A 23,189-nucleotide genomic window follows, 5' to 3' on the forward strand; every position below is an offset into this window, starting at 1 on the left:
TCGTAAAAAATGTTGCAAATTGTGGTTTTTGTTCGATAGTACTGTCTTTGATGGACAACAAAATTGATGGTAATATATGACTGCTAGACAAAAAAGGCGTCAATTTTACGGTTATTTTTATTTCAAAGGTTTTTTTAGCTTCAAGTAAATGTGGCTAAAATAAACTAAATGTGTAAGTGATCAACTAAATGTGTAACTTATTTATAATAAAACAAAACTCAGCATGCATAGCTGTGCCGTTTACAATAAACTAGGCAATAATGACTGCACCTGCGCGGTACCGCATCTAAAAGGCAAGAAGCGTCATAGCCACCAAATTCAAACATACTTATTGCCTAGCCTCTGAAATAACTAACTCAATAAAGTCTCGAAGGCCATGTAATGCGTCCCAGCAAACCTTGTAAATTATACAGCAAACTTATCTGTGCATTTTTCAATTTTTATTGAACAACCACGTGATGCGCCGACTGAAATGCACAAAAAATTTTCATTTTTTATTTTTTTTTTATTTTCAAGCCAAAATCAAAGGTGTTGTTTTGCGTCAAGGCGAGTACACGTACTGAAAATTGCGAATAACGCTATTTTCTGATTACAATCCTTTTAAAAACACACTTGCGTGCCATTACCTTGTAGAGTTAAAGACAAAGACTGACATATGTTGAAGCCATGGCTTCCAAGATTAAGCTACCTCTGAGATAGAGTACTATAAAGAAGACATTGAGATTTGCAATGTGCGCAGTTCTATAATGCAACAAGGAGTGGCGCCACAAAAGCTTCGTTCGTTGAACTTGCAAGTGGCGCGTTGTTTGAACACACCTACAGGGTTTACTGTACCGTGCGACTGTGTCTCTAAAAAATGTGGTGGTAGCAGCAATCTTTCTTAATTCGCAGCATGCATACTTGCAGAAAAGCCAACATCGTGGCCAGGTTCCAGTCACCACGCCGGCAGTTGATTGAGATGCGCTCCATGTGGAGCCAGCTGGTTGGTGTATTTCGTTTTGCATGCGAGCCTTAACCTTCCCATTTCCTTATTCAGTCTAAAAAGCGAACCACGCTCTCGAACGCACTAGTATTCTTTTTTATTCTGCTCCGCAGCCACGATTGTCACAATTCACCTGGAACCTTGGTACAAATGTATTCGGGGTGGAGGAGTTGCACACCTGGTGTCATTTGACCCCAATGATCTTCCAAGACTGGCGGTGACCTTACACCACTTTTATTTTTTTTCAACCCCAATTTATACGGTACCCCATTCTATTCTGCAAGACACAACATTATTTGAAACAGACAAGAAACCAAGGAAAGTATAGGGAATGTCGTTTTGCAGTAGTTACAATGTACGTGCATACACGTGAAGAAAAGTGGATGAAAAGATAACTTGCCGCGGGCAGGGAGTGAAACTGCGGCTTTTGAATAATGCGTCCGATGCTCTAAAACCTAAAACATGAGCCACAGTGGCAGTCATTCCCCGTGTCCACATTAAGCCCCCCACCCCCCCCCCCCTAAATTTTGTATTTTGCTTTCGTATATGTGCACGCACACATTCAAACGCACGTACTTGCATATAGTTGACCATCCCCCCTCCTCCCCTGAAAACTCTTTCTGGCCACGCCCCTGCTTAACTTGGAAGAGTTAGCCAGCGCCCCTAGTGGTCATGAATGCGAGTGTGGCCGTAAGATTAAAATGCTCGTTGTACGACCCCCCCCCCCCCAAAAAAAGGGGGGGGGGGGCAGGGGTATGACCGTGCGCTGTTGCTCAGTTGTTAGAGCATCGCGAGTGTTATTCGAAGGTCGCAGCTTCACTCCCTGCCCGCGGGAAGTAATCTTTTCGTCCACCTTACTTTCGTCGCATTGACGTCGTAATTACTACAATTAACCTGACCATATCTGGTTTTTTTTTCTATTTAATGGTGTGTCTAGAAATGAAAAGCGAGCCCTTAAAATTGCCCTCCCTTCTTTCCTACAATCTGTCAGATACCTTAGCCCGATCCCCCCCCCCCCTTTTTTTTTATTCTAATCAATCTTTAGAAAAGTTGCATAATATAAGTGGAATGCGTAAGCTACGTCACCAACGCAAGAGTGGGATGTAGGGTGCATGCTGAATGAAAATGCCGCCATTAATTGTACGGGCCATATCGTCTATATGAATGCATACACAAACAAATCGCACTGGTTTCGTTTGAATTTTTCGCTGTGCCCTCGTGGAAGCCTGCATTCTTAGCGTAGACACTCTAGTGCCTACGACAATAAACAAAGTAATAAATATCCGGCAAAAATACTGTCGCTTGGCACTTCTTAAAAAAAAAAAAGCACTCTTCAAAACGTTGTTGCTTAAGCTTAACGCCATGACCGTTGTGCCGACATGAGTCCAGCACAGATTGGATGTGGAGCTTCTAGGGTACGACAACAGAATTATTTGAGTGTCCGTTCTAGCCGAGTGCAGGTGATGACGTCATCACTGTGTGCAGACGTTGAGGCACCGTCAGTGGTGACGCCTACACTGTCTGGCTCTTGTCGTCACCAGGTGTCGCTTGTTTCTTTTTGTGCGTAGACTTGGTGCCTGCGTGTGAATTAACGGTTACGCGATAAGATCACCATAGTTCGACTCAGAGTATTGAGCCAGGCACAAAAATATTCGCATCACACAGAAAGATGCGCTCTCAAAAACGTTGTTAGATTCGAACATATTTATTGAAAAATAATGCGACGCTGAGATAACACTTTCTACACTTTCGGGGAAGTCTTAGAAGTTTCTTAGTAATGAAATACTAGGGGCGAAGCTCCTCAGGGTGTGAGCTTGTCCGCTGTTGTCCGTCGTAGCCACCGCCAGTACTCGGAGTGCTTACTAGATGGCACCACGGTGCTCGCTCCCATCCCCAACTCGTTCACGCGGCAGCAATTTGAGAGCGGCGGGCACGAGTTCATGAACGAATCGCTCAACCAAGACCTTCATGCGGGGAGTATACCCAACACGGTGCAATACTGGCAAGAACGCCGCAAAGAACTCTGCCATGATTCGCCAGCTGGTTAAGCCTCACGCGCTCCTCACGCTTTCTGCGTCAGAAGTACACCGGGACAGGCTCCTCGAAACTCTGGAACGGCTGCGAGTGGAATTCACGGTTTACCGATGTACAGTGTCAATTTTTATGAAAGGGAACACGTTGCCTGTGAACTCCGGCGGCTGCTGGCAGCACGTTCAAGCGGGATCGAGAGCTACCACAGTATCTTTTCGTGTCATCTGGCGGCGAGGAAAACAACCATTCGTTGCTGATACAGAACCAGCGGCAAGACTGCGACCTTTTCTCCTTGAACGTACCATAGTAACCTGCGCTTCGCCGATGACATTGCATTGCTGAGTAACTCAGGGGACGAATTGCAACTCATGATTACGGAGTTAGACAAGGAGAGCAGAAAGGTGGGTCTTAAAATTAATCTGCAGAAAACGAAAGTTATGTACAACAACCTCGGAAAAGAGGAGCGCTTCGAGATAGGTAATAGTGCACTTCAAGTTGTAAAAGACTATGTCTACTTAGGGCAGGTCATAACCGCAGAGCCGAACCACGAGATTGAAGTAACTAGAAGAATAAGAATGGGGTGGAGCACATTCGGCAAGCACTCTCAAATTATGACAGGTAGATTGCCACTATCCCTCAAGAGGAAGGTATATAACAGCTCTATCTTACCGGTACTTAGCTACGGAGCAGAAACCTGGAGACTTACAAAGAAGGTTCAGCTTAAATTGAGGACGACGCAGCGAGCAATGGAAAGAAAAATGGTAGGTGTAACCTTAAGAGACAAGAAGAGAGCAGAGTGGATTAGGGGACAAAGGGGGTTAAGGACATTATAGTTGAAATAAAGAAGAGGAAGTTGACATGGGCCAGGCATGTAGCGCGTAGACAGGATAACCGCTGTCATTAAGGGTAACTAACTGGATTCCCAGAGAAGGGAAGCGGGTTAGGGGGAGACAGAAGGTTAGGTGGACAGATGAGCATAAGAAGTTTGCGGGTATAAACTGGCAGCAGCCAGCACAGGACCGGGTTAACTGACGGAACATTGGAGAGGCCTTTGTCCTGCAGTGGACGTAGTCAGGCTGATGATGATGATGATGATGATGATGATGATGATGATGATCGCACCTAGCGCTTCCCACCCCCCCCCCCCCGTGGAACCGCCTGCCCCTGTGTTAGACGCGCATCTAACAACTGTTTTTAGTGTGCTTAACTTGACAGCGCTGCCTTATCATTGAGTATGTTCCCAATATATAGCCCCACACAAGAGCCCTGAATGTAATTGAGGTTTATTTAATTTCCTGTATATAGGAAAAAAAACGAAAAGCAAAAGACTGTAAAGCTTGACGGAGGCTTTTGCTCCGAAATACAGTCTGGTACACAACTTAGACGCAAATAAAAAACCAACTTCTTACACAAAGACTAACAATCCGCAAATTATAATCGGACAAATAAACGCTACAATGTGAAAAAGCACACAACAACATGCATAACAAAAGACAAAATACCATTAGAGAAGAAAAAAAGACATCGTTATCACAATATGTAAAATAGGTGAGATCAATTACCATCGTGTGCAGGCCGGGCGGGTTTTGGGGTGCGCTTGCTCGGTGACGCTTTGGCTGCGGGTGGAGAGCCGTTCTCTCTATCGTCCTCTCGGTCATCGTCAGGTCCAGCCCGCGGTTGTTCCTTCTTCTCCGAGTCGCCGTCGGCCGATACGTCGGGCACGACGTCCGGGGGCCTGGTGGCGGCTGTGGTGGTCGTCGTTGTGGCGCTCCCGCGGCCCTCGACGGCCTTGCGTGCCTTGGTGGCCAAACGCTTCGAGCTCGGGTTGTCGTCCGTCGCGGATTCGCGATCGGTGGCTATGGCTGCACGACGAGACGCCCATTAATAGGGAGCTTTAGAATACCGTTTGTAAGTGCTGCGGGCGTAGCGGGCGCTATATATGAGTTTTAGAATAGTGTTTGCCCTGCTCTTGCAAACCGCAACGCACGATCGCAGCGACACCGTAGCCTCGAAACCAGCTCTTCCGGGCCGCCATCACCGCCCGTAGCCTCGAAACCAGCGGCGCTTGCGGGCCACATGCGGGCTGCCATTACCGCACGCAATTTCGAATTTTTTGCGTGTGGTCCGCGATCGCTGACTCGCGTTACGACGCGTGCGCAATGGCAGCGACCGCACAGCAAGGGCTCGCGGTGCGCTATTCCAAAACTCCCTATTGTTTCTTTAATAGTTGGGCTTTAACATCCCCAAAAGCATGGACGATATGGTTATGAGATAAAACGTCAGCAAGGTGAGGTGTTGGGCAAGTTGGTTTTGCGTGACGAAGATACTGCGCTACAGTTATTGGGGCCAAAAAAAAAGGTAAGCCGACAAGCGTTGCGAAGTGGACACGACGGGCGCAAAGTATCAAATGAATTTACCGGGAAAAGAATGAAGGAAACAGAACTGCAGGAAAGAGGATGATCGATTACAGAGGTGGAGGGAGGGAGCAATCTTGCTTAACTGTCTTCTGAAGTGATACACGTGGGTTGATTACAAGATGCGCTGATGACTGAAAGTTTTTTTTTCTGCGTATGCCGATTCAATTCTTACACGTGGCTTCTTATAAATTAGATTTCCGTCCGGGTTAATTAGAGGAATAGAGCTGGAACTGACTCATGCAGTTGGTGCATTTATTTTTTTCTTCGCGTTCTTTTTTATTTCTCTTGATAAATTCAGCTTATGAGATAAGCTCAGATTATGAGAGACGCCGTAGTGGAGAGGAAGAAAATGAAAGAGGGAACGAAGAAACACACAGCAAGAAAGGAGGGCTGAAGTACGTCATGGGGAATTCAGGAGGGGGGGGGGCAATGACGTAATCCCAAAGAACTTGCCTAGACGGCCATCTTGTTTCATAAATGTGGTTAACTTTCTTTTTTACTTACATAAAAATAACAATTATGCCTTGTTAAAATCATGTTGAAAAACGAGTATGGTTTCCCTCTTCCGTAATGGTATCGTCCTATCGAAGGCTTTCCCGAAAGTGGTCGAGCCGCTGCGATTTCAAGCGTGACACAACAACGTCTGACGCGTTCCATTTCGCGTTGTGTACTATTGTACTCCCATTATCTCATTTCGTATTTGAACTGGTTTTTGACTGTTAGCCGCTTGTTGGTATGCCTATTTTGGATGGCAATTTTGTGGTGATTTATATCTGCAGGGGTCTCGTATTCGTATTTAGCATTTAACGCTCTGGGAGCCTCATCTGTATACAAGTGTATTGTGACCGATACATGTGTACCCAGTAAATTGATTCTGAACGCATGATCGTACAGTTAAGGCTGACAGTGCACACAATAGTCGGCAGGATTTGGATTAAGGTGTGTGTATGGGAGGCGGGGGGGTTGGGGGTGCAACTAGTGTCGCATCGCGGAGGGAGAACTTTTGCAGCCGTGTCTTGGGTCGGGGGCAAATGTTGGTGAGGCCGCGGGGTGCTCGTATAGAGGAGGGGCATGGGGCAATCTCGCCAAACTGTCTTCTGGTGCTACGCGGGGGGTGATTACGAATAGTGGCGATGACTCAAAGTTCTTTTGTGAGTCTACTGATTCAATTGCTACACGAGGCTTCGGATTAATGCCTTTTGTACCCTTCCCCCTCCCCTGCCGATGCCCATGAGAGTGGTTAAGCGTGCGTAAACACTCAGCCTCAAGTAGACTGCTTTCGACCACTTTCTGTGCATCACGTAGAAAATTTCATTACTTCTCGCTTATATTAGGTGCTACCGGCTACGGGGTTCAACTCCTGTGCGATAATAATGAAGACTTCAGAGGGTGTAATAGCGCTAAAAAAATGTTTCAAAAATTTACGATGATTTGTTGTCTCACTTTTCGCGTAGAGGTAGCTATCTTCTTCGCGGGTGAAGTAACGTTCTTCGGCTGATGGCCACGGGTTCTCCGTTTCGTCGAGTCCCGCTAAAAAAAATAAAATAAACATGAGTGCCGAGAGAATATCAATGCTGCAAATCTGGCGCTAGTACGTATGGGAGCTCCGACGCACGATAATTTAGCCACCTTGATCCTTTTCGGCTGGCTAATTCAAACAATCTCGCGAGGTTCGCAAGGAGCCGTTCTCCCGAGAAATACATCCGCGCGGATTTCTGTGCAGCTTTGTCGAACAAACAGGCAAATGATGTCTTTTTTCAATTTATGAAGCTACCTATATATTACGAAATAGAATTTTCTCTCTCTTCTTCACATTGCCCAGATGTGGCTTGCCAGCCTAGTTGTTTGTAGTGTATGTATCTAGACCACCTTGAGGCAGGACTTGAATTCGATCGAAACTCTGTAGATACCTTCCACCTACCTAATCTTCTGATCTGTATTTTTTTTGGGTGTATGATCATCATTTCATTTTTTAAATCTTTTCGCTGTTCGTAACAACCGTGTAAAGTGTCATAATAACTTTGTAGCCAACTTTGCCTGATAAGTATTTTGTACCCTCCATTCGGTAACGGCCCAGTTTAGGGCTAGCAGTAATAATAAATAAAACAAAACAAAATGGCACGAACTCGCCCCGGCTGCTCCTGGCGGCCTGTTGCGGCCCGACAGGCCGATGATCAGCGCTGTGACGGCGAGCGTTGCAGCGGCCAGCATTCCGAAGTAGATCAGCCGCTTGCGCCGAGCTCCATCCACCGAACTCAGCCTGGAAAGGAAGGCGGTTTGTGCGATGCGTGGGCACTTCGTACGGTTACTTACAGGGTGATGCGAGTGCACTAGTCAGCACGCACTTTTCTTTAATTTATTACGACGCGTACTACCAGCACCGTATCATGTCATCGTCGTCGCCAGTTGTTGTGTCAGCGTGGACTCTCACGAAAAGGAGCAGATAAGATTGCGAGTGGGAGTGACGCTTATTGTTACATGTTCATCGTTGCTTGGCCGGGTCCTGATAAGCCCGGGACAGTATACGGCGCGTGCACTTTATTTGTATGACGCGCGTTCGCATTATCGGCTTGACGATCAACTTCGGCGCCTGGCCGGACACCCCAGATACTAAACGGGAACCTCACTATCAGGTGCTATGTTGAATAAGCGGGGAAAGTGGGAGTTACAGTGTGGCTGCGCGAGCAGGGCTGTGTTTCAATTCTTAGACAGCAGGCAGATAGTCTACGCAGACTGCTTAGAAGACCGCACCGAGCCCATGCTATCCGAGAATCGGAACACTTATGGTCGGCTTTTACGCGACGATGCGCCACCTCGCGGCGAAAAGAAAAAGCTAGAACAAACCAATGCAACAGTTTATTTTCTCGCATATTTCGCGTTGAAATCAAGAACAAATAAACGTTACTCACATTGAGCGTCTGGGAAATTGTCTGCTTGTGTGCAAACGACCATTCCGGTGAGATTTGATCTATCTGAGCGATTCGCCGAGCCGCCATCTTGTTTAGACAGCAAAGTAGCCTGCGTCGTATTCGTCTAAGATGCGGTCTTCTCGGAGCTGTCTATTTTGCCTTCTACGTGAGAATTGGAATGAGACTTAATATGGTCGCCGTCCATTTAGCTGTCTATTTAGCCGTCTACGGTGAGTATTGGAACACACCCCAGGGTTACTTTTTAGGAGCGGGGCGAAGCTTGATTGCAGCGCCTCCCCTCTCCTTTTAGGTCATTCTATGGGGTAGACTTCGCGCTACACTCACCTCCCCTTAGGTGACTACGGGAAGGGGAAGTATCTGCCCCTTGCCACCCCCTTCCCGTGCATACGCCTGTGCACTCTGAGTCCCTTCTACATTCGCCTAAAGGCTGTTTCACATGCCGTAATTGCAGCGTCAGAACATCGTTGTGTTCCACTCTATTCGCAACCGCCGCTAATGGTGGTCTTTGTTTTACATGGATTACGAACGCTCTGCGATTTTAGCTCTGCGACTGGAATGGTGGGCAAGGCATTTTTGGTGCCGTTATTTGGTGGCAGACACTGCCGAACTTCTCAAATGTAATGCAACGACCTGTGCATTTTTATATTATCGGTTCTCATGAACAATAACGAAGGGCACACGCGTTTCGTCATTTGAGAACGCTTTCCAATCTAAGTTTATCTTGAAATGCACAACGTCGGCCATTACCAAATCAAACACGCCGACGCAATTTCGACGGCTTGGCCAGCCCTGCCCAATTTCGACAGGTCCTGACAAAAAAAAAAAAATCACCCTGCTGCTGCGATCAGAGCGAAAAATTTGCAACATGTTGGTAGCTCGCCACAGACCACTGTGCCGGGGGCGAACTTCCCCTCTTTTTTTCGCCGCGAGTGAATTCGCAGTCTGAAATGCACTACTTTTTGTGTCATGTGAAACGACCTTAACCCGAGTTGAACGAGAGAGCCTTCCTCTTTTCGCCTCAGCCAAGGGGCTCGCGCACCACCGAGAGCTTTCCGCATCTAACGCGATTTCGCATTGCCTCATGGATCGGAGGCATTGCATTGTTTTCTCTCTCGAACCTAGCTTTGTACTGCCTCCGTAATCGGTCGAGCCTCGACCAAGCTAAAATTTTGTGCGATGACGCCATCATTTAACGTCACGTTTTGTGACGTCATAATGACGTCTTCGTGTGATAGTTTTTGCCCCATTTATGTCAAATTTTCACGCTTAATGAGGCACCTATGGCTTAGTCTCAATAGTCAAAGCAAAATGCATAAGTTTTTCCACCTCCTGAATTTATACATTACTGCAACAGATATATCACTGCCACATGTACTCCCTGACAAGAATACTTCACTGCGCAAAAACTAATTATGCGGCGAAGGCTATTGCCCACAGACGCCTTACAAAAATAGCGATAATACTAAAGTCTTGAATAACAGAGTTGAACAACTTTTTCGCGTTTTCAGTATATATCATACTGAGGTTTGCTCTCACGTTATCCCATCTCACATTGCCGAGATATCACGTGAAGTCACCCTACAGCGGAAGGGTTTTGGAATTACGCTTCGTTGCAGCAGTTGTCTCAATGCAGTGAAGCCAACCTTCAATTTGATTCGTGCGCTTTATTTTTTATCCAGACTATTTTCTTAGTGTTAACAGCTAATACTGTCAGGCACAAAAAGTTCTATTCACTCTTTTTTGAGCAACTTTTCGCAGCACAGTTGAGGAAAACAAAGTTTTCTGACAAGTCGGAAAGAGAGAGGGCGGAAGGAAGTTGGGCACACGTCGCCTCCTATTTCGAGGATTCGCTCGCAGGATTTCAAGCTGGACGGTTGTGCCCTCGCGATCTCCGACTTCAGCGTAGCTCCCGCCGACTGGTTCGCCCTCCGCGGTCTCCTGACGCCGTGTAGCTCTCGCATTGTGGCACCCCGCCCTTGGACTTCTTCGACCGGATCCCCACTTTCCTATCTCCTTCTTTTTTCCTCTCGTTGGCTGTCTTCTTCTGCTTCTACTTTCCTTCTATTCTTTTTATCCCTCCTTCCCCCCACCCCTATAAGGCACTGCGCCGTGTCGCCTGAAGGCAGACAGAAATTAGGTGCCTTTTTCCTCTTCATTCTAATCACTACCACCACCACCTATTTCGAACATCGCACTCTTACCTGAAACGAAATCGGTAACAGATCTAGTTTATATGCATAATTATTGGAATGTGAGTCATTCTTTGTATATGTGGCGTGTTAGTGAAAGCCTGGCTACATGTGTCGTCACGATTTCTTTCCCGATGTTCGGGTGAGTTTTTCTATGTGTGCGCTTGTCTACAAAGTTACAAACTGTAAAAAAAAAAATGCACTGAAAGCGGTGAATGAAGGTGTATTTGCTACCCAAATCAAATACAATGACTACGCCGCGTTTTTTAGCAGACCTGACAGCTGAATCATTTTGCTACGGTGCGACAAAATAGACGGAAAAGCCATGGCTCACAAAGAGCTGGTTTCTGGAGCTCTTGGTCACTTTCGTCGTGTTTTAACAAGATGAAACAGCACCAACTAGCCCAGTTTTCTGCACTGACTGCTTAGTAGCCTCAGCCTACACCACCTAGACTGTTGCATCGGGTGTCACACTTACCTCATGGTTCCAAGCTGGCTCTCTGAAAACGTGAAGTGCACACGTTGCCTTAATACAGAGCCATCACATTGCAAAAGCAGTGGGGAACACTGATAAAACGGAACAAATAAGGCACCGACGAGACAAAGTAACTTCTATTGGGGCACTGACATAGTAGCCACCACCATTGCATCATTCGACTACCATTTCATTTTTGTGCATAATTTATTTTTCAAATATGTATAGCTTTAAACGTTACTGTTCTGATTTTCGAATTACATCTGCCGCGCACTTCTGAAGGCCCACACAGAAGATTAAAGCCTTTAGCCTTCCCCCCCCCCTATCCGCCAGGAAATATCTTAAATAAATCAGAATTGAATTGAAATTTAGCACATGTGGCGCAAGGAATTCCTACTCTTCAAGTGGGAACCTACGACGAAAGCCGCCGCTGTTACGGAAATAAAATTATTTATTAATGACACAGGCTCGGAGTGACACCTATGTTTCTCTGTCAGGCACTATCGTGCGCAAAATTTCAGTTTCGCGAATATTCAGAAAATATATAAAATATTCTAAAAAAAGAAACTCCTGCGATGTCTACGGTTACTATTCAAATTAAGAGTCATATTGGGTACATCTAATATGACGCATACAATCATGATAACTAGCAATTAATCACCTGCATAATTAATTCAAATCACTGAATGAGTTCATTGAAAGAACAGGCCTTCTTTTTTGTGAGCAGCTAGGATTGTGTTTATTCTTATTGCTACAGTAAGTGAATTGCACTGTTAAAAAAATACTAGAAAGACCCAAGCATGTCTCTCACCAGAGAAGGCTTCCTTAGAGCTGCCGCTGGCACTGCCACTGCCACTGCCACTGCCACTGGCACTGCCGCTGCCAACATCGGCGATTTCTGTGAGAGAGAGAGAAAAAAAAGAGAAAGGAATTTAAAGCATATCGTGGATCTGCGCGAATACTTTTATACCGACAAGTGGAGATAATTTATGCGTATGCATTTTTAAGTTTGAGTGTCAGTCAACTAAAGCCCAAAGAAAAATGTCACGCGATCACTTATGTAGTCGCTCAACCGGTGACGTAAGTCATGGAGAAATCAGAGGGCTTTAGACGCTCCTTTCTCGTCGGGCTGGGTGGGTGGAAGGCAGAGCTTTTGCAAGTGTCTCTTCTTCCGATTTAGCTTTCGAACATCACATCTGCATTGCTTCACTGTTGAATACAGCACGCTAGGCTACACAGCACAGTTCAATACAGCACTTAGCTATTCCTAACGGTGTACACGATGGTGAATGGCGAAGAAGTTAAACAAACACTGCACTTTAATGCGCTAGCATGAGCATTCCATCGTTTAACCCGAATGACATATTTACTAGAAGTATAGCAGGGCCCTGTTCTGAATTAAACTTCGAAACCTTACTTTATCGACTTACGTTTCTACTATCAACTGCATAACAGTTAGATAAAGCTCCCTGGCCTGGTCACGAAATTCATGTTTGCTTTGTTTTAATTACAAACTTGGGTAACTTTTTATAATTAGAAATAAAGCCTGTATTTATAAAAAACAATATTGCTGCCACGACAGGATGTGTGCCCCCTTGGAATTTTTCTAAATTTACGGCACTGAACCCAAAAGGACTCGACGGCGAAAGCCATTTTTCTTTCTTCACAATTGACTGTACTGATCTGCAGCGATTCGCCGAAAGTGAACGTATTCAGCTCGCCGAGGATCTCAGATAACCGATGTAACATTCACGAAGACTGAGACAGGCAGATTGGACGAGTTGGTTGGTTTCCTCGAGAAAAATACGAAACAGGGCTTAGACACAGGATGCAGGAATGAAGAGACACACACGGCACTGAACTTGCAACTCGTTTATTGAAAAAAAAAACACGTATACGTTTTTTAAAGGCGAGCGTGCATGCTCACGTGTGTACGATTTTTTTTTGTTGACACATATATCTTGTTTGTGCATAACGACACCTACACAAGAGAAGTGGCTGAGGCCTTGCACGTAACTTGAAAAGCGAGTAGTTGCGTTAGCCTACCTACACTGGCGCTATCATCAAAAGAAATAGGCTTGTTAAATAGGTATGACTAGGAAGCTCATACGAGGCTTCGCCTTATGGTTTGACAGGTATATCATCTTCCTTGATAATATCTTTGACTACCACCAATTGCAAGTTCAGTGTCGGGTGTGTCTCTTCTTTCCTGCGTCCTGTGTCTGTTTCATATATGTGTTTTTATCGTGTACCATTTATTCACACAGTCGTTCACCTTGAGACAGCTATGAGAAAAATGGCGCGCAGCTTAGTGTGCGCCGATGCCTACATACCTGCAACCGAGGAGGCTTCGCGGCTGGCTTCGCCTGTGCCTTCACCGCTGGCGACTAAAAGCGGGTGATGCAAAAAAACATAACGGACAGTTAAAAAAAAAGAATAGCGTACGCAGTACGTTATTTCCTACGCAAGTGCGTTTGTTTAGACGAACTGCCATTTTGGAAGAAGCCGAGTGAGTCGTCATAGACCGGCGACGATGAGCTGGTTCACTTTGGATAGCGTGACACACAAAAAAAAATCGTTACGTGATCACGTGGTCATGGAATCGAAAATGCAAGCGTTAGTAACTGCTTCATAATCGTGGCAAAGGTTTCATATGCTTACCACTCTGACCAGTTGTTTCTGCGAAAGAAAGAAGACAAAAGTTAAAACTGCAATAGCCGAAGCACTGATGACGCCGCGGTTCTTAATAAAGGTACGAGGATGCTGAAAGTTACCACCACATAGCGCTCAGCACGACTGTATCATCACTATATTGGCATAGAGTGCCTAATACTATGACCTGCCAAGAAGGCGAAACGTTCATGCCAAAATGGGCGGTTGATGTGGTGAAAATTCTTCGAACAAAATGAAAGCAACGTTTTGACAAGAGTAGTATTCTTTTTTTAAAGGCACCGGTGGCTAACCTCACAGTTGGCTCCGCGAATCAGTCAATATCCGCACAATAATTACCAGTAGTAATAATTAAGGATAGAACGGCAAGCTTGCAACCGCTCCCCTTTCAAGTGGATTACCAGATCTCGCGTAATCGCCTTAAAGGGAGAGGGGTCGCAATCTTGCCGCTGGTTACGTATCAGCAACGAATGGTTGTTTTGCTCGCCACTAGATGACGCGAAAAAAGAGTGTAGTTGCTCTCACTCCCACTTGAACGCGCTGCCAGCAGCCGCCGGAGGGCGAAGGCCACGTGCTCCCTTTCATAAAAATTGACACTGTACATACAGCATGAATGTACGCCGCGTGGTGTGAAAAACGGTGAACTAAAAGCGATGTCCGAAATTGCTGGGTATGAGGACGGGCTGAACGTTTTACTTTGGTCTATCTATCTATGGAGCAAAACCTGCTCTCGCTACGTGCTCGCTATCTGCTCTCGGTCGTTATCTGATTACTATTAGTCATCGCTGCTCTCTTATTGATCACAATCAGCTCGATATTGCAAAGAATGTTTTCTCTATCGAGCACAAAAAAAAGAACGCATGACGTCACACGCCGATGACGACACAGACGCGTCGTCAGATGTTCCGTTTTCGGCGTGCCCTCGCCTTTCCCACGCTACAAAAAAAAAAAAAACTCAGTATGGCACAGCGACAAGCACATTTGGGTACCCGCGGTGAAATCAAATATTGTTTAAAAGCTACTCAGTTGACCTGATGCCTTCTTTATGAGAAAAAACAAACAAACAAAGAAGCTCTATGCACGAAAGCTGAAACTGCCGTTGACAATGCGCCTTTTTTTTTTCGTTTATGTATTTGTGTGGCAATACGTGATTGCCATGGTGCAAGAGACAAATAGCGACGTTGTGAGTCAGCTGACTATAGGCCTCCAGCACCTGTTTCACGGTGCATTCGCCACTTAGAAGTGTGGCAGCTTGGGCTATTTGTGTGGCAGTGTGGCGTGTGGCAGCTATAGTGTGACAGCTTGGGCTTGGGCAGCTTGGGCTAGTCTTTCGTGTCCTTCTTGTCTCTGTGTCGTCGTTTTGTTCTCGCGCTATAACTATCGGCATTCGCCACGGCGCAGGCGCAGGGGCATCGTGATCGTGCATTGGCTCTTCAACTTAAAGGCTTTCATCCTTGCCATAGCGGTTGTCTTGGGCCTGTACCAAACTCCTACTAAAACGGCAGAGGGCAGCACGGGGGGGGGGGGGAGGGACGAGCCGTGTTTTGGAGGTTCAGAGGAGCACACACACACACACACACACGACGCGTCACGCGCTCCATTTTACTTCCATTCGTGTAATAAACGACGTATAGGAAGCATTTTCGTACAGATTAGTTGTCTTTGAATTTCAATCTGTTCTGAAACGGGAAAATTAGTAAATTTTTTATACGACTTCCGATTCGACATTCAAGCTCGTATTTGATTCAGACATGAAATGAGGTTCACTTTTGCCGAATGCCTACGGGAACGGGAGCAGGGGCTATATGAGGGCTATAGAACTTGTCAAAAATGCCTCTGCTCCTAATGACAGTTCGGCAAGCAGTCCGATAAATGACGCGTCAGAATATCGAGACGAAATGCAGTGCTCTATCTGACTGTGTCGGTGTTTCCTTCTCTGTCCATGCTTCGTTCGGGCTGGCCGTCATAACATTACACACTTACATGAGGGAGTAAAGCACATGCATGAACGCAATCTTGAACCACGACACAATCAATTGCTTATAAGGTAAACTCAAACACAAAACACCTCGAATATCACAGCCTTCAATGTCAATTAAAAATCGGCTGCTCGAGCCCGCTACATTTTGCGTTTCTGTTTGGACAGGTTCTATGGTCCTACGGGACGTCACGACACGAAGTGTAATAGCGTTATGTCGTCGTTGACAAAATGTTTGCCCTACAGTCGGTTACAACCTAAGAAAAAATTGAAGCTCCGTCCACAAAAACGCGGTGCGCCTGGCTTTCTACACTGAAAGACCATCGGGCTAGCTGGCTTCTACTACAACTGCAAGTATACTTTCTCTCTGGGTAATGCAATTGGATAGATATGTGAGGTTTAACGTCCGAAAACCACCATATGATTATGGGAGACGCCGTAGTGGAGGGCTCCGGAAATTTCGACCACCTGGGGTTCTTTAACGTGCACCCACATCTGAGCACACGGGCCTACACCATTTCCGCCTTCATCGGAAATGCAGCCGCCGCCGCCGGGATTTGAACCCGCGACATGCAGGTCAGCAGCCGAGTACCTTAGCCACGAGACCACCGCGGCGGGGCCGGCTAATGCAATTACTTCTTATATCATGAGTTAAAGTTCTTTAAAGTTTAGTCGTTAGTACCTCAAACATTCCGTTTAGCTTAGCAGCGATTTCAGATTCCCTGACGACATTAACCGAGACGTCTAAGTTTCCGATCCTCAAACAGTGGCATAACGATAAGTCTGTACGGGAAACTCGACTATCGGAAACACTCCAGTAGTGCTCGACATCACAAGAACAAGAAGCGCTGATTGGATAGAGCATAGAGACGAATTCTCCATGGAGGGGATGGAGATGACTGTGGGTGGAGCCGACGTTTGTTCTTGTACAAAACCGATTTTAGCTCGTTGGGCACGATGAGTGTTCCCGTTGAAATAACGATGTTCACATGTGCGTCACCTGTCACGCTGGCCATGTCCCGGACTTGGCGCGACGCTGATGTTGGAAACGTCGGCAGCGGCTGGCCTCGGAGACCGATCCTCCTTCTCTTCTTCTTGTGAGTGTGCTCTTGAAAGAAGCGCAAAAAGATGCAACCAGGTGTAGACGGTTAAAACATGGCGGCCACGACGCGTTTTCAGTTTCAGCAGTCACATCCGGTGCTTGCTGTGGACGGAACTGTAGCCTCTGAGATTGGTAGCTTGTGCTCAGGTGAAATTGTTGACTGCGTTGTGATTGCGGAAACTAGATATCAAGGCGGCACAATAAAAGCAGCCACGATGTACTCAGATTAATGAAAATCCGCCTGAAGCCTATGAAATATATTATACCGCCTCAAAGTATAAAACAACACGACGACACTGTGCGGTGTTGTTTATTTCTTTTCTTTTATTTGGGCTTGTTTTGCTCTGTAGCGCCAGATAAACGCACGGCGCAGGTGACCATCTGCTTATTTGGTTGATTGATTGATATGTGGGGTTTAACGTCCCAAAACCACTATATGATTATGAGAGACGCCGTAGTGGAGGGCTCCGGAAATTTAGACCACCTGGGGTTCTTTAACGTGCACCCAAATCTGAGCACACGGGCCTACAACATTTCCGCCTCCATCGGAAATGTGCTTATTCGGTTAACAACCCGACGTTATTGCTCACGAGCCCTCCTGAGATACTGGACAGCAACTTCATTGTGGGACCGCCTGCGAAACTCGGCATTGTGTGTTTGATGTGACATGTGTATATCCTTCTCTCTCTCTTTTATTTCCCTCTCCCCCTCCCCATGTGTAGGGTAGCAAACTGGACGCATAGTCCAGTTAACCTCCCCACCTTTACTACATTCCTTCTCTCTCTCTCTCTCAACGTTATTACCGCAAACTTAGAGGGGAAAGAAGTTCTTAAAAGAGAAAGGAATGTTCGAGAACCAATTCCTCTATTCTCGGCTGGTGAATTTTCGCAGTTTTATTTCGAAGACTTATAAGTGATTATTAGGTACTGCCGTAGAGCAGGGATAGATTCTGCAATGATCATGATGCATCGCTGTGGACAGCTGACACTATCATTATCATAACCATCACTACAACAACCATCATTGCTATTGCCACTCTAATCATCCCCACAGTAATTGTAAGGGTCACAACGTTCGACACAGTCATCGACGAATGGCTATTTGAGCTAGTTGGTTTGAATTCATAGTAATAAGGGCTGCAGCGACAGCTGCAGCCCTTGTGTTGTCCTCTTTGCTTTCCGTGTCTCGCCTTTCGTCTGTTTCTTCTAGCACCTTCGTGCTCGCGCTGCAGCCCTTATTACAGTCGTCGAAATCTACCCACCAACAAGCATCTGGTCCGTGTAACAGAGTGATGCGTAAAACGTTTATGGACCACGCGAGAAAAAAGAGATTATTTTCCTCTGTTCCTGCAGCCATCCTTAATTTTAGATTCACAGCCTGTTCTAAGGCGCGTCATCAGCATGTGCCGTCCAGCTTGACCACCTACCAACACGCATTACTGTGAAAAAAAAAAATCTTTTCTCGGACCTGGTGGGTCTCTTTGACGTTAAGTGTACGTTAAGAAAATATTCAAACGCGACAAAAAAGATGGCTGAACGTTGCTGTTTTATCCAACTATAGCATTCTCCGAAACATTCGCTACAGCGGGATAATCCGTTCGGAACTGTTTTTCATTTGTTGCGGAAAACTTCAACGAGCTTCGATTCGCGGACACTGATCAAAGAGCCAAGCTGGTAGCCTTTTTCTTAGTCGGACTATCAAATTTCAATGTTTCGCAAGTCTTTGCGGTATCTTGTATTCAGCTCTTCATTACACACCATTTGTGTAAGCCTTGAGGCGGTTGTATAGGGTAGGCTTTCATTGGTGCTACCACCTACCTTTCGACCATACCATCACGACCAGACCACCCTTACACATATAGGTTTACAAAAAAAAAAAAAAAAACCTTCACTTAAGATGCCCGTCAATGAGAGCGTCATCGTGAATGTTTCTGGAAAGAGAATCTACGGTTTTCTGAACGTCCATCTACACATTCACCACCTATTGGCGGGCCTTAGCCCATTCCCACGTCAGTTCTCGCTGGCACTCACGTCAGGCATTTCCTTCATTGGAAAAAAAAAGAAGGTTTGGCCATTCTGAAAGCGAGAATGTCGCACAAACTGGACGAGACAATTGCGTACTATGCGAACGAAAGCAAGTTTTTTTGTTATTTTGTTTATTACTAGTGCGCACCCCTTCGGTGCCCGCAGTTCTTCATCTTGTTGCCTCGTTTGAGCTTCTGCAGCTTCCGGCCCGCAGCAATAGTTCTCACTTAAGTGCGCCAGTGGCGAGTATCAGGAGTTTCCTAAACTCTGTTGCATATACCCGTAAAGCGAACCACGTGATAAGCGTTGTACTAACATCGCACATGAAAGACTCGACTAGGAACAGATTCGCTTTCAATATGTTTTTGTTAAAGGATGGAATTCTGGTTAAGTAGGAAATAGTAATGCGGCAATCTATATTGAAAGCAGTTTGGAGGAAGTGGTACTTGGGTGTAGAGTAAGATAAAAGAAGTCAAGTCGACCAATTTAATCTTTGTACCCCTTAAGAAACCTTGAAATGGTTTCGACAATTTTGTACAAACAAACTGCGCCAGTAGAACAAGTCCCAACTGTCAGTTACATGCAAACTCAAGCGCTCTCCGTAAGCTGTTTAATTTATTACAACGCTTCAAAGCTGGGAATCACTGCAGATCACTGTGGCTCAGCCAAACGCATTTTCAACCAACAATTCACAATACGACATCGTCTGGCAGCTCGACGTCACCCAGGCTTCCGCTCTGTCTGGCTGTAGAATGCGTGGAAGATCGAGTGTGGCGGCACCTGTCAATGCAAATACAAACCAACCCACAATTTCTGTCTTTGTTGCCAGATGGTGTGCGTGCTGCCGGGCGCATTGGGCTATGGTCTCCGAGATTGCGCGCAAGTTGTCAGCGAGAAATCTCCGAGGCCGTGACTGCATGGACGAAGCTTAAAGAACCGTTACAGTGTACTAGAATAGAGAGCGCTGCAATCGCCAAAGATACTAGCGTGTCTCGTTATTGTAAAAAAGCGGGGATAATGAGGGTATCTTTTTCAAATTTGCTCGCGTATAATACCCGCACGACCATACATACAGCACGGCTGCCGGCGCTTTTTCATCCAGAGGTCGTGCATAAAATATGGCTGAACCCCCCCCCCCCTCTCCCCTATACGGTCGCTACTCGAATTCGTAGATCAGAGCCAAATTTATCTTAAGCGACCAGATTCGTCACGGCATGATGCGCTTATTTCGAGCTATTGCGTGTACCACTCGTAATAAAATAAATAACATTGATGTGACGTTAGTATCCGCGAGTGCTATACGTAGCAAAGCAAGAGATTATAAAAAGAAAGAGCAAATTTGAAAGGCCTTCTCGTTTTTTTTTTCTCTGGACGAACAGCGCGGAGTCGTGACGACGTCATCTCCGTCTTCTCCGTCGCCTGGCCGTCCTTCCCTGCGCGTCCAGAATGGCCCTGACCGTCCTGATGCGGCCGTGTGCGGCCGGTCGCACTGGCTCGAGGTCGCATTCCTCGGCGTGAAGCAGCTCTTGCTCGATGTCGAACAGCGCCCAGCCGAAGCGTGGCTCGCCCAGGCTTCGGAACACGTGAAGACAACCCTTCATCTGCGACCAATACGGGAAAGCGGTAGTGTTTACAGCGACTCTAACAAACTCGTAGAAGGATCCTGCAACACCCCAGAAAACGCTGTCGATCGGCCGTCGAGGCTACCGAGAATACACGAGCCAAATGTTATACAGGAGGCACGCGGCCTGGAATTTACAATACATTCTCGAAGCCACCTAAAAACACCGCCTTCTCATGCTGTAGACACAAATGGTGATATGTACTAAAAAAATCATTGCACCATACACCGGATTTTCGCGCACGCTCTGTGTCTGCCAAGAGTCGAGAGAAGTGCAACAGATTACAATGATCATTGGAGCCGGTAATCGTTGTGTGAGAGAGGCCTCCGAATTGTTATCTAAAAAAAAAAGTGATATAAGAATGCGACGCGCAGCATTGAAACAAGAAAACACTCGCTGCATAAATACCACGAGTTTTTTTTTTTTTTTCAAATAAACATTGTTGAAAGTTGCTCCCCGCGTGTGCGTCTCTCTCTTTTCGCCTGTCGTCTTCTTTGCGCCTTCTATTTCGAATCACATGTTTTGTGTGCGAGAGGAAGCTGCCTACAGGCGTGGCTCTGCGGAGATGAAACGCATCGGCCGGCTCTGTCTGACGAAGGAACGTGAAAGGTGCCAAGAGAGGACGGGTGGTTGGACTGCGTCTTTCGGGCAGCAACTGAGCACTTCGATCAAAAGAGCGTGGTCCCGCGCTTCCTCGACAGATGAGTCGCAGGCTCGAACCGTGCGCTCACTGCTTACTTCGCGTTAAGGGGGCAGACTGCTTCAAAACTACTTCTCTCCTTGGAGAGGCCGTGTTTTCTTATTTCAGCGTTTCGTATAGTTAAAAGGAAACGGCCTTGGTGGTCTTGTACAAACAAATTGGACCGATAGACGCAAGTCTCGAGAGTGATTTGGAGACAGATGTTAGCTCTCTGTGTAAACTGTGTAATTTATTACAACACTTTAAAGCCGCGAATCGCTGCAGGTGCAGATCGTTTCGACTCGGTCAAACGCGTTTTCAACCACTCATTTACAAAGTGACTTTACGGGGTACTACATAGTACACTGTAGTGACACGCTCTTGACTCGAGCACGTCAGCAGCAAAGTCACCGGGGCATCCGATCTGATTGGCTGTCATAGGCTGTAGAATGCACAAAAGATCGACTGGTAGGGTGGCGGCACCTGTCGAAGCAGATCTGAACCACACCGCGCTTCGTCTTTGTTGCCAGATGACGTGCGTGCTGCCAGGCACGTTATGTGATAGCCTCCGAGACAGCGTGCAACCTGTCGGCGTGCGACTTCGGAGGTAGACTGATAAAAGCTAAAATGTCGAGCGGCGCTCATGAGAGCTTTATGATCGCCAGTGATACCTGTGTGCCTCATAAGTTGAGGAGGCCAGGCAGAGTTGAGGAGAAAGGTATAATATAATTGTCCGTAGCGGCCTTGGTACACGGCGTGTCACTAGATTTGTGGTGCGAATGGTTTGATGATGTTCTAGCCTGAACGCTGACAAAACTTCAAAAAGTTGTTCTAAGGCCCCTTTAAGAGATCGAATCTAAAATATTTAGCTGCTAGCCTTACTTTGACCTGGCAGTGAAACTGACTAACAGGGAAGCTGTTCCCAGTAGACGCTTCCCCGTCCGTTGATAATGCTGCGCTTGTCACGTGACCTTGCAGCATGGCAAGATTGGTACTCCGAGTGAAGGAAAAAGACTGCTGCGCGCCAAAATGGACGAAACGGCCTGATCACACGTATCTGTTGCAGCTCGCCAGCAACATCAAAAAGCCACGCGCTGACACGCTGCAACTGGCTCGCGAGGTCAGGAAATTAGTCACTGGAAAGGAAACCAATCAAAGGCGTGCCAAGTGGGGACGGGGGAATGTCGAGGCTCGGCGGAAAGGGTGAACCAATCATAGGCGCGCTAAGATGGGTTAGGATGAGCATGACGAAAGGGGGGGGGGGAGGAGGGATTAACCTCACTGTTTTTATAATGCTCGCGAAGAGGAGTTGGTACTCATTCTTCATAGAGTAGTAGTTCTGTGCTCATCGGAACTCACCTTCGCAGTGACCGAGCTTCGGTCCTCGTAGGTGAACACGGCCCCTCTCTTGGAGAACCAGGGCGTGAGACTGCGGCCGTCGAAGCCGCCTCGCGTGCCCCGGCGCACGACGCTGGAGCACGTATCGGCGAACGACGTGGGGTGACCCTCGACGCAACGGACGCCCATGGCACGGGAGGACTGCGAGTGGCTCTCGTCTAAACGGTACCTGTGCACGTATACGGGCAACAGACAGATTCGTAAGCTGCCCACGTGTAGTTTACGGTCAACAGACACGTTTGTAAACTGATCGTGTGTGGTTTACGGGCAACAGGCTGATCAATAAATTGCGCAACGCGTGGTTTACAGGCAGCAGGCAAATCCGTAGACTGGGTATGTGCGCTTTGCGCGAAACAGGTCGACCCATAGACTGATAGTAAATGGTTTGCGGGCAGCACAATACGTAAACTGCGCGCGTGTTGTTGCAATGCAACAGGCAGTTGGGCACAGTGGATATTTTATGGTTTACAGGATGATAAAAAGGAGAAACACTGTTTATACCCAGAGGGGAAGAAGGATCGGATGAGGGAACGGAGGAGCGTAACTGAAGTATGCCCATTGCCCTCTTGGCCTACGATCTGGTTCTGGACTTCGGATGCCGCTACCGCTGTATTACTCGATGCGCTAAAGTGTGAGGTGTCCTTTCATCATAGTCATCATCCTGACTACTTCCACTACAGGACAAAGGTCTC

General features: G+C 46.7%; 2 protein-coding genes across 2 annotated transcripts in view; both read right to left on the reverse strand.

The window, feature by feature from the left end:
• Positions 1-2,298: 2,298 nt before the first annotated feature.
• LOC142771582 (uncharacterized) lies at positions 2,299-19,261 on the reverse strand. Its single transcript, XM_075873264.1, has 9 exons — positions 16,673-19,261; positions 13,686-13,703; positions 13,358-13,411; positions 11,836-11,922; positions 11,028-11,049; positions 7,557-7,690; positions 6,874-6,960; positions 4,576-4,875; positions 2,299-2,559 (listed from the first exon to the last, which is right to left on the reverse strand). Exons 1-9 carry the CDS (start codon positions 16,686-16,688, stop codon positions 2,495-2,497), a joined length of 783 nt encoding a protein of 260 aa, XP_075729379.1. The 5' UTR covers positions 16,689-19,261; the 3' UTR covers positions 2,299-2,494.
• A 132-nt stretch (positions 19,262-19,393) lies between these two features.
• Positions 19,394-23,189, reverse strand: part of LOC142771581 (uncharacterized) — a 46,990-nt gene continuing 43,194 nt past the window's right edge. The window contains exons 14-15 of the mRNA XM_075873263.1: positions 22,459-22,666; positions 19,394-20,399 (exon numbers count right to left, since the gene is read on the reverse strand). Of these exons, the coding sequence (XP_075729378.1) occupies positions 20,196-20,399; positions 22,459-22,666 (412 nt within the window). The 3' untranslated portion in view covers positions 19,394-20,195. The remainder of the gene's footprint in view (positions 20,400-22,458; positions 22,667-23,189) is intronic.

This window comes from Rhipicephalus microplus, chromosome 9 (assembly GCF_043290135.1).
Source record: "Rhipicephalus microplus isolate Deutch F79 chromosome 9, USDA_Rmic, whole genome shotgun sequence".
NCBI lineage: Eukaryota > Metazoa > Arthropoda > Arachnida > Ixodida > Ixodidae > Rhipicephalus > Rhipicephalus microplus.